The sequence below is a fragment of the Pseudophryne corroboree genome, chromosome 3 (genome assembly GCF_028390025.1).
Source record: "Pseudophryne corroboree isolate aPseCor3 chromosome 3, aPseCor3.hap2, whole genome shotgun sequence".
Classification (NCBI taxonomy): Eukaryota; Metazoa; Chordata; class Amphibia; order Anura; family Myobatrachidae; genus Pseudophryne; species Pseudophryne corroboree.
In genome coordinates, this window is record NC_086446.1 from 742,702,453 (window position 1) to 742,718,460 (window position 16,008).

The window sequence follows — 16,008 nt, forward strand, 5'->3', positions numbered from 1 at the left end:
CACTGCGACTACCAAACAGCCTAAAATGAAGCCCACAGATATTGCAGCGGTATTGGGGCCTCTCCTTGATGAAAAATTTGCGGGCATCAAGGAGGCCATTGACTCCACCTTGACCCAACTGACCCAACACAATGGCCATCTAGATGATGTTGAGCAGAGGGTCTCGACGCTGGAAGATGACCTACAGTCTGCACAGACCACTATAGAGGCCCAAACTAAAGAAATTAAAGGCCTTACTGACAAGCTCGACGACCTGGAGAATCGGAGCTTCGTAATAACCTGCGGGTGGTGGGCATTCCGGAGTCGGTAAGAGGCCATGCGTTGCTAGACCTTCTTTCTACATGGCTGCCGGAAAAACTAGACATGGACCTCCACGGATCACCTTTAGCCATTGAAAGGGCTCATCGTTTGGGTCCTGAGCGCAGGGACTCTGCTGGACGCCCTTGCCCTGTTATTATGAGAATTCTCAATTACGCGGACAAAACCAAGCTATTAGATCACTATCGTAAGTCGGAGTCCCTACTTTACAAGGGGGAAAGATTGCTTATATTCCAGGACTTCTCCACCTATGTCGCTAATAGGCGCAGAGAGTTCGCCTAACTATGCAAACAACTGTTTGAGAATAAAGTCAAGTTCTCCTTACTATACCCGGCCCGCCTTCGAGTCTTTCAAAATGGAGAACCACTCTTTTTCGATGATCCATTGGCGGCGAAGGTCCACTTTGCTGCTCCTGATACTTGACTTTTAGGTTCTCCTTTATGTTTGCTCCTTTTTTCAAATGTTATCACCTGTGGGTCACGCAATGTTAATGATACGCTGATGGCATGCCATCTATGTATGCCAGAGGCTATGCCTCTATGTGTTTTTTATTTGTTGGTTTGTTGTTCTTGAATGTTTGTTTATTTTTCTTTCTGTTTTGCTTGCTGGAGTGCTAGGTCTCGGTCCTCCATGGGTTGGCCCCTCCCTGCTCGCTGGGACTGGGAGAGACACCGATTTAACTATGATATCTTGCTGCTCTACTCTATTCCTGTGGGGATAGGGTAGTATGACTGATAATACCACTTCCCAACCCTATGGCCCGGTAACCGCCCCACTTTTTGATTTTAAGATAACATCCTGGAACGTGGAGGGTCTTAATAGCCCCATTAAACGTAAAAAGGTGCTTGCACACCTCTCCCGTATGATCCCTCACATTGTATTTTTGCAGGAGACACACTGGTTACACGACTCCTCTGTCTCCTTGAAAGCCCCTTGGATTGGAGAGTGCATCTCTGCTCCTTATACTAACAAAACTAGGGGGTGTAGCTATCCTCTTTCACAGAAATCTCCAATATTCCATTCTTAAAAAATTTATTGATCCCGAAGGAAGATTTATCTTGCTGGATGTTTCTATTGATAACACAACTTATACCTTTTTGAACCTTTATGCACCTACTGGATCTAATAACCTTTTTTTTGCAGATATTCTCCGGAGAGTCCTATCTTAGGGAGGTCAGAATCTGAATTTAGGGGGTGACTTCAACACGGTCGTCGATCCGTCCATAGACAGATCAGGGGTGAGTACCAACAGACCCGGTCCGTCTTCCACTCTTCTTCTCCCCTTCTGTTCTCAACTTGCTCTACTAGACCCTTGGTGTATACATCATCCCCTCACTCGGGACTATTCTTTTTATTCACATCCACATTCCACCCACTCTCGCATTGACTATCTATTCTTATCTAAACATCTGCTCTTTAAAGTATCTCATACCTCGGTCAAAGACATTATTATTTCAGACCATGCCCCCGTAACTCTATCCCAACACTTAGCTCTACCTCAATGTATCTCCAAATGTTGGAGGTTCCCGGCATATCTTATGCACTCCGAAGATTTCTTGCTGCATCTTAATCATACCTGGCTTGACTATGTCACTGACAATTTGGAACAAGAATTTAATACCCCACTTTTTGGGGGGGCCTCTAAGGCTGTCCTTAGAGGACATATTATTTCTTATGTTAATTCCAAACGCAAGAATTTTAACGCTAAATTGCAAGAGCTGAGTACGGCGCTCACGCTGGCTTATGGTACCTATATACAATGCGATAGTCCTATCCACAGGGAAACATATCTGATGGCAAAGCAAATCTATGACACCTTCCTTACTGAATAAGCCCAAATGAGCTATGACTATAGCAGGAATAAATTCCATAGGTGGGGAAATAAGTCAGGAAAGCTTCTGGCTAATTTAGTCAGAGGGCCGCGGAATAAAACATGGGTCAATGCGCTACACAGTTCTGGAATTATCCTTTCCAATCCCACTGATATCTGTTCTGCTTTGATGCGCTTCTATAAATCTCTTTATACTGCGGAGGCTGATAGTGCGCTAGATGGCCAATCCTTTTTGAACGAAGCGCAGCTGCCGGAGCTCACGTCGGAGGAAAGAGACTTATTAGATACTCCTATCACTGATGATGAGGTTCAGGCCACCATTAAATCCCTCCCTAATGGGAAAAGCCCTGGTCCTGATGGCTTTAGTGCCAAATTCTATAAGATGCTAACTGCCGACGTACTCACTGTTCTAACTAAGCTCTATAACCATATCCTTAAAACAGGAGAGAGACCCCCCCCCTCCGTTTTAATGAGGCAAGACTTATTGTGCTTGCAAAGCCTGGCAAGGATCCCACCCTGGTCGGCTCTTATCGCCCTATCTCGCTCCTCAACCAGGATTTAAAACTCCTAACTAAAATAATGGCTAATAGATTGCAGACCTGCCTACCCCACCTAATTTCTCCTGCGCAGATGGGTTTTGTCAAGGGTAGACAATCCACCCGGGGAATAAGAGCAGCCCTGGCCGCAATATCTCACACTCATCTTTGTCAGGCCAAAAGTAATATTATTATAAATCTAGATGCAGAAAAGGCGTTTGATAAGATCGCCTGGCCTCATCTGGCTAGAGTGCTCATTCAGCAACACTTTGACCCATTGTTTCGCAACTTGGTGCAGACTATCTACACTAACCCTGTGGCACAAGTTTTAGTTAACAGTGTAGCATCTGCCCCCTTCACGTTGGAAAGAGGCACCAGACAGGGATGCCCATTGTCTTCCCTTCTCTTTAATCTGGCGTTGGAACCCCTTATCAGGTTTATTCTGTTACATAGGGAATACAAAGGCATTGCCGTGGGCACTCGGGAATTGAGGGTGGTGGCATTTGCTGATGACCTTCTCCTTTTTTTGTCCGATCCCCACCTTTCGATCCCCCAATTGATCACCACGATTGACCGCTTTTCTTCTTTCGGGGGTTTTTCTGTTAACTATGGGAAGTCGGAGGCATTGGCCATATTTGGACGGGCGAGAACAGGGTGGGGTGACACATTTCCCTTTAAATGGGCAACTACTTACATAACTTTTTTAGGTGTTGCGCTCCCCTCAAATCCTTGTCATTTGTATTGATACAATATTTCCCCGGTTTTGCGCAAAATTAAGACTGAGCTTGGTCTTTGGCAAACCCTTCCTCTGAACTTGCTAGGATGCTGCAATCTGTTTAAGATGGCTAGCTTCCCAAAACTTCTTTATATTTTACAGATGACTCCTTTATTATTATCTAGCTCAGACCTATCCTCACTGTATACTTCCATTACCAATTTCATCTGGTCTGGAAAACGACCCTGGATTAGTATGAAAAAATTATCCCAAACAGTACTTAGAGGTGAAGTTAACCTGCCCAACATTAAACAATATAACCTTGCCTGTCTCCTTCGCATTGCTTTGGACTGGCTCGGAGATAACAATTACTATACAGACTCCACTCTGGACTCACAATTCTGCGCTCCTCAATCTCTCAGTTACATACTACATGCCAGACCTTCCAAATTGCCCTTTAGGAATCACTAATAATTTATTACTATTTCCCATTAGTGGAGAATGGCAAGGAAGCCTCTTAAACTTCAATATTTCTACTCGCTTTCGCTACCCCTGGTCGGCAACCTGGAGTTTCAGGAGGGGAGGGCCTTGAGACCCTTCACTGCCTGGTATTCTTCTGGTATCCGTAACCTACGCGACTTGCTTAATGCCTCCCACCTCCCGCTGTCCTTTGCTGAAGCAAGGGATAAATATGGCTTACACCCTCGACAGGAGTTTTCCTACTTCCAGGCTGTCCACTATCTTAAAACCGTTTTGCCCAAATTGACGGACTATGATCTTCTAGATCCTCTTCTCATACTTCTCCGCTCTGGCTTCTACTCTATCTCGACTATTTATGCACATATACGCATAGAAATTGACCCTACTACAGATCTTCCAGAACTGTCCCAATGGTCCTCCCGCATTCCATCGATCACCCCTGACTCCCTCTTAAATAATTTTGAGCTGACTCTGAAACTCATTCCAGCTAGCTCGTACCAAGAAATGGCCTATAAAATGCTCCATAGAGCCTATATCTCACCTAATCGCCGGCATTTATTGGGCATCTCGGAAGAAGCGAGATGCACCAAATGTTTGGCTGATGGGGCGGATCTTTTGCATTGTTTTTGGGATTGTGGTTTAATTGGAAAGTTTTGGCATGAGGTACATCAATATGGTATTACGACGCTAGGCGTGTCTTTCCGTGGCACTATGTCTTGGGCTCTGTTTGGCTATTTAGCGGACCAGACGGACATCCCAAGGACCACCAAAAAGCTTCTTGTGATATTGTCAGCGGCCAGCAGAAAAGCCATTTTACAGCAGTGGATCCATGATTCTACTCCCACTCTCTCAATGGTAACATCTAGACCACAGGTTCTCAAACTCGGTCCTCAGGACCCCACACGGGGCATGTTTTGCAGGTCTCCTCACAGAATCACAAGTGAAATAATTAGCTCTACCTGTGGACCTTTTAAAATGTGTCAGTGAGTAATTAATACACCTGTGCACCTGCTGGGTTACCTGCAAAACAAGCACTGTGTGGGGTCCTGAGGACCGAGTTTGAGAACCTATGATCTAGACTATTCTTTTTGTTTACCATGGATTGGCTGGAGGCTTCCATCCATAAAGAAAAACTCACTCCAACTTTATTCCAATGTTGGGATAATTATATTCGGACACTACCCATAACCAGCAGACAAGCACTTCACAACTGCTTCCAATCTACTTCATGGTACTTACTCCACTCTATAGATCATCCTAGCTCTTTGAATACCGCACCTTTCTACCCCCTCTTTTCACATTTCTTTTCTTTTTCTCTATATTCTCCTGTATTACCGGGCTGATTGGGAAACTGATCTTTTAGATTTGGGAATATCTCTATGGATGGATCGACGGCCCGTGACCTCTAGCGAGCATTGAATACTTTCACTGTTTTAAATATTTTCGGTTTTATTTTACTTTATTTTATTTTATTTTGTTTTAGTTATTGTGTCTATATCTAGAGAATTAGATATTATATATCGATGTCAGCGGAAGACGTCTGTTCCACGTCTGTTTTCTTTTTGCCATTTTGTATTATGCTTTATACTCCGCTATTATTTGTTACACACACGATTTTTTCTATTAGAATGTTTAAATGTTTTATTTGAGGAAAATTTCGAAAAGGGGTTCTGATTTCTCCTTGTTCAGCTGTGAGATTGATTATTTGATTTCCTGCGGCCCTTTGGCAGGGTGGCGATTTATCTGTACTGTAATATTTTACTGTCTTACTATTCACTGTACCAAATTGCTATTTATGCATTTTCTTCTTTGTACTGCGAGAAATTGGAATAAAAATATTTTGAAAAAAGACAATGCGACTATCCACCCTACCCCACAAGCTCGCTGCCTAGGTGTCATACTTGTCTCTGAACTGTCCTTTGTTCCACACATTCAATCTGTCTCCAAATCATGTTACATGCATCTAAAAAACATATCCAAAATACGTCCTTATCTTACACAAGACACAGCAAAAAACTCTAATCCATGCTCTCATTATCTCCCGCATTGATTATTGTAATAGTCTCCTTTCTGGTCTTCCCAGACATAGGCTCTCACCACTACAATCCATTTTGAATGCAGCTGCGAGGCTAATCTTCCTCGCCAGACGTTCATCGTCTGCAGATCCGCTCTGTCAGTCCCTCCATTGGTTACCTGTATTCTACCGTATTCAATATAAAATACTTTTACTTACATACAAGACTATTAACTAGTGATGAGCGCCGGAAATTTTTCGGGTTTTGTGTTTTGGTTTTGTGTTCGGTTCCGCGGCCGTGTTTTGGGTTCGAACGCGTTTTGGCAAAACCTCACCGAATTTTTTTTGTCGGATTCGGGTGTGTTTTGGATTCGGGTGTTTTTTTCAAAAAACCCTCAAAAACAGCTTAAATCATAGAATTTGGGGGTCATTTTGATCCCAAAGTATTATTAACCTCAATAACCATAATTTCCACTCATTTTCAGTCTATTCTGAACACCTCACACCTCACAATATTATTTTTAGTCCTAAAATTTGCACCGAGGTCGCTGGATGGCTAAGCTAAGCGACCCAAGTGGCCGACACAAACACCTGGCCCATCTAGGAGTGGCACTGCAGTGTCACGCAGGCTGGCCCTTCAAAAAACTACTCCCCAAACAGCACATGACGCAAAGAAAAAAAGAGGCGCAATGAGGTAGCTGTGTGAGTAAGCTAAGCGACCCTAGTGGCCGACACAAACACCTGGCCCATCTAGGAGTGGCACTGCAGTGTCACGCAGGCTGGCCCTTCAAAAAACTACTCCCCAAACAGCACATGACGCAAAGAAAAAAAGAGGCGCAATGAGGTAGCTGTGTGAGTAAGCTAAGCGACCCTAGTGGCCGACACAAACACCTGGCCCATCTAGGAGTGGCACTGAAGTGTCACGCAGGCTGGCCCATCAAAAAACTACTCCCCAAACAGCACATGACGCAAAGAAAAATTAAAGAAAAAAGAGGTGCAAGATGGAATTGTCCTTGGGCCCTCCCACCCACCCTTATGTTGTATAAACAGGACATGCACACTTTAACCAACCCATCATTTCAGTGACAGGGTCTGCCACACGACTGTGACTGAAATGACGGGTTGGTTTGGACCCCCACCAAAAAAGAAGCAATTAATCTCTCCTTGCACAAACTGGCTCTAAAGAGGCAAGATGTCCACCTCATCATCATCCTCCGATATATCACCGTGTACATCCCCCTCCTCACAGATTATCAATTCGTCCCCACTGGAATCCACCATCTCAGCTCCCTGTGTACTTTGTGGAGGCAATTGCTGCTGGTCAATGTCTCCACGGAGGAATTGATTATAATTCATTTTAATGAACATCATCTTCACCACATTTTCTGGATGCAACCTCGTACGCCGATTGCTGACAAGGTGAGCGGCGGCACTAAAAACTCTTTCGGAGTACACACTTGTGGGAGGGCAACTTAGGTAGAATAAAGCCAGTTTGTGCAAGGGCCTCCAAATTGCCTCTTTTTCCTGCCAGTATAAGTACGGACTGTCTGACGTGCCTACTTGGATGCGGTCACTCATATAATCCTCCACCATTCTTTCAATGGGGAGAGAATCATATGCAGTGACAGTAGACGACATGTCCGTAATCGTTGTCGGGTCCTTCAGTCCGGACCAGATGTCAGCATCAGCAGTCGCTCCAGACTGCCCTGCATCAGCAGTCGCTCCAGACTGCCCTGCATCACCGCCAGCGGGTGGGCTTGGAATTCTGAGCCTTTTCCTCGCACCCCCAGTTGCGGGAGAATGTGAAGGAGGAGATGTTGACAGGTCGCGTTCCGCTTGACTTGACAATTTTGTCACCAGCAGTTCTTTGAACCCCAGCAGACTTGTGTCTGCCGGAAAGAGAGATCCAAGGTAGGTTTTAAATGTAGGATCGAGCACGGTGGCCAAAATGTAGTGCTCTGATTTCAACAGATTGACCACCCGTGAATCCTTGTTAAGCAAATTAAGGGCTCCATCCACAAGTCCCACATGCCTAGCGGAATCGCTCTGTGTTAGCTCCTCCTTCAATGTCTCCAGCTTCTTCTGCAAAAGCCTGATGAGGGGAATGACCTGACTCAGGCTGGCAGTGTCTGAACTGACTTCACGTGTGGCAAGTTCAAAAGGTTGCAGAACCTTGCACAACGTTGAAATCATTCTCCACTGCGCTTGAGACAGGTGCATTCCACCTCCTATATCGTGCTCAGTTGTATAGGCTTGAATAGCCTTTTGCTGCTCCTCCAACCTCTGAAGCATATAGAGGGTTGAATTCCACCTCGTTACCACTTCTTGCTTCAGATGATGGCAGGGCAGGTTCAGGCGTTTTTGGTGGTGCTCCAGTCTTCTGTACGTGGTGCCTGTACGCCGAAAGTGTCCCGCAATTCTTCTGGCCACCGACAGCATCTCTTGCACGCCCCTCTCGTTTTTTAAATAATTCTGCACCACCAAATTCAAGGTATGTGCAAAACATGGGACGTGCTGGAATTTGCCCATATTTAATGCACACACAATATTGCTGGCGTTGTCCGATGCCACAAATCCACAGGAGAGTCCAATTGGGGTAAGCCATTCTGCGATGATCTTCCTCAGTTGCCGTAAGAGGTTTTTAGCTGTGTGCGTATTCTGGAAAGCGGTGATACAAAGCGTAGCCTGCCTAGGAAAGAGTTGGCGTTTGCGAGATGCTGCTACTGGTGCCGCCGCTGCTGTTCTTGCGGCGGGAGTCCATACATCTACCCAGTGGGCTGTCACAGTCATATAGTCCTGAGCCTGCCCTGCTCCACTTGTCCACATGTCCGTGGTTAAGTGGACATTGGGTACAACTGCATTTTTTAGGACACTGGTGAGTCTTTTTCTGAGGTCTGTGTACATTTTCGGTATCGCCTGCCTAGAGAAATGGAACCTAGATGGTATTTGGTACCGGGGACACAGTACCTCCAACAAGTCTCTAGTTGCCTCTGCAGTAATGATGGATACCGGAACCACGTTTCTCACCGCCCAGGATGCCAAGGCCTCAGTTATCCGCTTTGCAGCAGGATGACTGCTGTGATATTTCATCTTCCTCGCAAAGGACTGTTGGACAGTCAATTGCTTGGTGGAAGTAGTGAAAGTGGTCTTACGAGTACGACTTCCCCTCTGGGATGACCATCGACTCCCAGCAGCAACAACAGCAGCGCCAGCAGCAGTAGGCGTTACACGCAAGGATGCATCGGAGGAATCCCAGGCAGGAGAGGACTCGTCAGAATTGCCAGTGACATGGCCTGCAGGACTATTGGCATTCCTGGGGAAGGAGGAAATTGACACTGAGGGAGTTGGTGGGGTGGTTTGCGTGAGCTTGGTTACAAGAGGAAGGGATTTACTGGTCAGTGGACTGCTTCCGCTGTCGCCCAAAGTTTTTGAACTTGTCACTGACTTATGATGAATGCGCTGCAGGTGACGCATAAGGGAGGATGTTCCGAGGTGGTTAACGTCCTTACCCCTACTTATTACAGCTTGACAAAGGCAACACACGGCTTGACAAATGTTGTCCGCATTTCTGTTGAAATACTTCCACACCGAAGAGCTGATTTTTTTGGTATTTTCACCAGGCATGTCAATGGCCCTATTCCTCCCACGGACAACAGGTGTCTCCCCAGGTGCCTGACTTAAACAAACCACCTCACCATCAGAATCCTCCTGGTCAATTTCCTCCCCAGCGCCAGCAACACCCATATCCTCCTCATCCTGGTGTACTTCAACACTGACATCTTCAATCTGACTATCAGGAACTGGACTGCGGGTGCTCCTTCCAGCACTTGCAGGGGGCGTGCAAATGGTGGAAGGCGCATGCTCTTCACGTCCAGTGTTGGGAAGGTCAGGCATCGCAAACGACACAATTGGACTCTCCTTGTGGATTTGTGATTTCGAAGAACGCACAGTTCTTTGCTGTGCTTTTGCCAGCTTGAGTCTTTTCATTTTTCTAGCGAGAGGCTGAGTGCTTCCATCCTCATGTGAAGCTGAACCACTAGCCATGAACATAGGCCAGGGCCTCAGCCGTTCCTTGCCACTCCGTGTGGTAAATGGCATATTGGCAAGTTTACGCTTCTCCTCCGACAATTTTATTTTAGATTTTTGAGTCCTTTTTTTACTGATATTTGGTGTTTTGGATTTTACATGCTCTGTACTATGACATTGGGCATCGGCCTTGGCAGACGACGTTGCTGGCATTTCATCGTCTCGGCCATGACTAGTGGCAGCAGCTTCAGCACGAGGTGGAAGTCGATCTTGATCTTTCCCTATTTTTGGAACCTCAACATTTTTGTTCTCCATATTTTAATAGGCACAACTAAAAGGCACCTCAGGTAAACAATGGAGATGGATGGATACTAGTATACTTATGGATTGACGAGCGACTGCCGACACAGAGGTAGCTACAGCCGTGGACTACCGTACTGCGTCTGCTGCTAATATAGACTGGATGATAATGATATAAAAAATATATATATATATATATCACTACTGCAGCCGGACCGGTATATATTATATAATGACGGACCTGCTGGACACTGTCAGCTCAGCACTGCAGACTCCTAAAGTAAGCTACTAGTAGTATCAAGAAGATAGAAAAAAAAAAAACACCACAGGTAGGTGGTATACAATTATGGATGGACTAGCGACTGCCGACACAGAGGTAGCTACAGCCGTGGACTACCGTACTGCGTCTGCTGCTAATATAGACTGGATGATAATGAGATATAAAATATATATATATCACTACTGCAGCCGGACAGGTATATATTATATAATGACGGACCTGCTGGACACTGTCAGCTCAGCACTGCAGACTCCTAAAGTAAGCTACTAGTATCAAGAAGATAGAAAAAAAAAAAACACCACAGGTAGGTGGTATACAATTATGGATGGACTAGCGACTGCCGACACAGAGGTAGCTACAGCCGTGGACTACCGTACTGCGTCTGCTGCTAATATAGACTGGATGATAATGAGATATAAAATATATATATATCACTACTGCAGCCGGACAGGTATATATTATATAATGACGGACCTGCTGGACACTGTCAGCTCAGCACTGCAGACTCCTAAAGTAAGCTACTAGTAGTATCAAGAAGATAGAAAAAAAAAAAAAACACCACAGGTAGGTGGTATACAATTATGGATGGACTAGCGACTGCCGACACAGAGGTAGCTACAGCCGTGGACTACCGTACTGCGTCTGCTGCTAATATAGACTGGATGATAATGAAATATAAAATATATATATATCACTACTGCAGCCGGACAGGTATATATTATATAATGACGGACCTGCTGGACACTGTCAGCTCAGCACTGCAGACTCCTAAAGTAAGCTACTAGTATCAAGAAGATAGAAAAAAAAAAAAACACCACAGGTAGGTGGTATACAATTATGGATGGACGAGCGACTGCCGACACAGAGGTAGCTACAGCCGTGGACTACCGTACTGCGTCTGCTGCTAATATAGACTGGAATATAATGATATAAAAAATATATATATATATCACTACTGCAGCCGGACAGATATATATTATATAATGACGGACCTGCTGGACACTGTCAGCTCAGCACTGCAGACTCCTAAAGTAAGCTACTAGTAGTATCAAGAAGATAGGAAAAAAAAAACCACCACAGGTAGGTGGTATACAATTATGGATGGACTAGCGACTGCCGACACAGAGGTAGCTACAGCCGTGGACTACCGTACTGCGTCTGCTGCTAATATAGACTGGATGATAATGAGATATAAAATATATATATATCACTACTGCAGCCGGACAGGTATATATTATATAATGACGGACCTGCTGGACACTGTCAGCTCAGCACTGCAGACTCCTAAAGTAAGCTACTAGTATCAAGAAGATAGAAAAAAAAAAAAACACCACGGGTAGGTGGTATACAATTATGGATGGACGAGCGACTGCCGACACAGAGGTAGCTACAGCCGTGGACTACCGTACTGCGTCTGCTGCTAATATAGACTGGATGATAATGATGTAAAAAATATATATATATCACTACTGCAGCCGGACAGGTATATATTATATAATGACGGACCTGCTGGACACTGTCAGCTCAGCACTGCAGACTCCTAAAGTAAGCTACTAGTATCAAGAAGATAGAAGGAAAAAAAAACACCACGGGTAGGTGGTATACAATTATGGATGGACGAGCGACTGCCGACACAGAGGTAGCTACAGCCGTGGACTACCGTACTGCGTCTGCTGCAGTGCTAATATAGACTGGATGATAATGATATAAAAAATATATATATATCACTACTGCAGCCGGACAGGTATATATTATATAATGACGGACCTGCTGGACACTGTCAGCAGAATGCGTTTATAGAATAAAAACACCACACGACGAGTGTTTAACTTTTTCAGGCAGACAATCACAATATACTGGTGGTCAGTGGTCACTGGTTAGTCACACTGGCAGTGGCACTCTGGCAGCAAAAGTGTGCACTGTTAAAATATGTACTCCTGCTATAACTGCTCCCCAGTCTCCCCCACAATTAAGCTGTGTGAGCAGTAAACACTCAGCACAGTCAGATATACAGTATTACATAGATGATGCAGCACACTGAGGGCACACTGAGGCTGAGCACAGATATGGTATGTGACTGTGTCACACTGTGTATCGTTTTTTTTCAGGCAGAGAACGGATTAATTAAACTGGTGGTCACTGGTCACACTATCAGCAAGTAGTACTCCGTCCTAATATGCTCCCCAAAATTAGTAAATCAAGTGTCTCTACTCTCTACTACTCTCTAGTCTACTCTAAACGGAGAGGACGCCAGCCACGTCCTCTCCCTATCAATCTCAATGCACGTGTGAAAATGGCGGCGACGCGCGGCTCCTTATATAGAATCCGAGTCTCGCAATAGAATACGAGCCTCGCGAGAATCCGACAGCGGGATGATGACGTTCGGGCGTGCTCGGGTTAGCCGAGCAAGGCGGGAAGATCCGAGTCTGCCTCGGACCCGTGTAAAAAGCGTGAAGTTCGGGGGGGTTCGGTTTCCGAGAAACCGAACCCGCTCATCACTACTATTAACCAAACTGCACCATCATACATCTCTTCACTCAGCTCAAGATATCTTCCTAAGCGACCTCTCCGCTCTGCACAAGATCTGTGTCTCTCATCCACACGTATTACTTATTCCCACTCAAAATTACAAGACTTTATCCGTGCTTCACCCACTCTGTGGAATGCCCTCCAAAGCACAATAAGACTCACCTCTAATCTCCAAACCTTTAAACGTTCCCTGAAAACTCACCTCTTCAGACAAGCCTATCAAATTCCAGACCCACCCACATAACCTTCAAAGCTTCTCTTTCTAATCACATCCTCTCTGTACAGTACACATAACCTCACATTGTCTTCCAACATTGCTGGGTGATCATATCATACAACCCATTAAGAACCTAGCAATCTGGTGGACCATTATGCAATAGGTAGCATCTATCCTTGTGTATCAATGCCTATTTCCCCATAGATTGTAAGCTTGCGAGCAGGGCCTTCCTACCACTATGTCTGTCTGTTTTTGCCCAGTTTTGTTCTATTACTGTTGTTTTACAATTAAATTGTAAAGTGCAACGGAATATGCTGCGCTATATAAGAAACTTTTAATAAATAAATAAAAATACGTATGAGGTTAATATAGTAAATACTCCTCTCTTATGGGCCCTACACACTAGCCGACATGACTGCACGATATGAACGATCTCGTTCATTAATGAACGAGATAACGTTCATATCGTGCAGTGTGGAGGCTCCAGTAATGAACGATGCGCAGCCCCGTGCTCGTTCATCGCTGGTCCCCCGTCGGCTGTACATGCAGGCCAATATGGACGATCTCGTCCATATTTGCCTGCACTTCAATGCAGCCGGGTGATGGGGGGAGTGAAGAAACTTCACCCCCCCCCCGCCGCCGGGTCACCCGTCAGCCGTGTCCGCCGGCGGGCAGCTCGGCGGCGGATCGGCCAGTGTGTAGGGCCTATTACACTAGACTGAGAAAGTGATGCTTGGAAGCGAATGGTTAACCTAAGTGGGAATGATTCTGACAATTTTCTTCTAAGTGGAAGTATTATTAGAGGAACAAATGTTTAGCCGTGCGGTGAAAAGGAAGATAGGAGCGAGATGACGGCACTCCCTCACTGCACAGCAATACAATTGATCTATATGTGTAATTTTAGACTGGATGAATATCACTTTATTGTGTCAAATGGCTGCTGTGGACCACTGTGCAGTATCTCAGAGCAGCATGCAATTCTCTAATCTGTATGTTTTTCTTTCCCACAAATGAAACCTACTAAGGAAACAACTTGTGTCAATATTATTTTATTTCTTTCTTTTTTTTTTTAAGTGTTCGGCTGGATAGAAAAATACGCTCCCGGTTTCCGGGCGTCTGTGATAGGCAGAGACGTCCTCACGCCACCAGATCTGGAGAAGCTAATCGGCCTCCCAGGAGGGGTACGTAGCTTCTGTTTATATTTAAGCAACACTTGAGCTGGCAATATTCTATTAAAGCTGAATACTTCAGTTCTCAATTATATGAACGCTACTACATGATATTCCCAGAATTATGAGTTGTAATGTAATTAGTAGTCATTAGCCAAATTACTTGCTATAGCCGATAAATTGCCGACATCGGCATAATTATTTAATGGCAAGTTGCATATTTCTTTTTATTGTTTTGAATTTAAAGTAAATTAAAGTCATTATTACACTCGTTTGTGTTTTTGACAACTGAACTGTATCACAGCTTTAACTCTATAACTCAATATAAAGATTTTACGATCTTGGATGAGTAACTGTTGTAGGCGCTGCAGCATTGCAAGAAAGGCTAAGACTTCCTAAAGCGGATCTGGTCAGGATCCAGCCAGAATCCCGAGACTGCTCAGAATACTGACGCAGGGATCCTTACATGGATCAAAATGCTGGAACTGGTATCCCAAACGAATGGCTGCCGCGGACAGAAGGGGTTAAGTGTAGGCTGTGGGGGGGAGCGTTAGGGTTAGGCTGCTGGGGGGGGGGGTTGTGGTAGGGTTGGGCTGCTGGGAGGGAGGGTTTGGATTAGGCACCACCAGGGAGCTCTAGGGTTAGGCTACAAATAGGAAAGGTTAGGATTAGGCACCACCAAGGGGGTGTAAGTATTAGGCTTCAGGGGGTGGGGGTGGGGGAGCTTAGGGCCAGGCTGCAGGGGGAGGGTTAGGGTTAGGCTGCCGGGGCAGGTGGGGTGTGTGGTGGTAGGGTTGGGCTGCAGGGAGGGAAGGTTTGTTTTAGGCACCAATAGGGAGCTCTAGGATTAGGCTACAAGGAGGAGAGGTTAGGATTAGGCATCACTGAGTGGGGGGGGAGGGGAAAAGTGTTAGGCTGCGGGGGGAAGGTTGGAGTCAGGATGCGGGGGAAGGGTTAGGCTGCTGGGAGGGAAGGTTAGGATTAGGCACCACCAGGGAGGGCTAGGTTTAGGCCTCAAGGAGAAGGGGTTAGATTAGGCACCACTGGGGGGGGGGGGGGTTAGGCTCCGACTGCTGGGAGGGAGGGTTAGGGTTGGGGAGGTTAGGGATTGGGGATAGTAACCTTACCAGTTAGGTGTCAGGATCCTGAGCGTCGGGGTACCGATACCATCCCTTCATACAGTATGGTGACTCTTAGGGGCATAGTAGATGCTGAACAATGTGCGGCGGACAGCACAGTGGTGTCTGATTGCGCACACTAATGTTTAACACATTTTCCTGAACACTGCTATAGGATGCAAGACAGAGTGAAAGAAGATATGGGTGGCGGAGTACCTTCACTCGGTCGTTCCGGCATCGATCCACGCTGAATTGAATTGCTGATACTGTATAGGCTTATTTTATATAGTCTTTTTTGTTTTGAGGACCAAGTGAGGAGACAAACCATAAAATAGCTTAATGTTGTAGCAAAAAAGAGGATTTACTTTTTGTACAGCATTCCAGCGCAGATTACTCATCCAGTATAGAACCAACAAAACAGGAGCAAAAAACCCCACAAAAACCCAGAGGAATAATTCTAAGTTTAGAAACAAAA

General features: G+C 45.5%; 1 protein-coding gene and 1 long non-coding RNA gene across 3 annotated transcripts in view; one reads left to right on the forward strand and one right to left on the reverse strand.

Annotated features, from left to right (window-relative positions):
• PYROXD2 (pyridine nucleotide-disulphide oxidoreductase domain 2) overlaps positions 1–16,008 on the forward strand; it is a 168,003-nt gene that overhangs the window by 103,460 nt on the left and 48,535 nt on the right. For both annotated transcript variants that reach the window (XM_063962289.1, XM_063962290.1), the window contains one exon: positions 14,321–14,427. In XM_063962289.1, the coding sequence (XP_063818359.1) occupies positions 14,321–14,427 (107 nt within the window). The remainder of the gene's footprint in view (positions 1–14,320; positions 14,428–16,008) is intronic.
• Positions 1–16,008, reverse strand: part of LOC135056750 (uncharacterized) — a 139,100-nt gene that overhangs the window by 71,171 nt on the left and 51,921 nt on the right. The window lies entirely within an intron of this gene.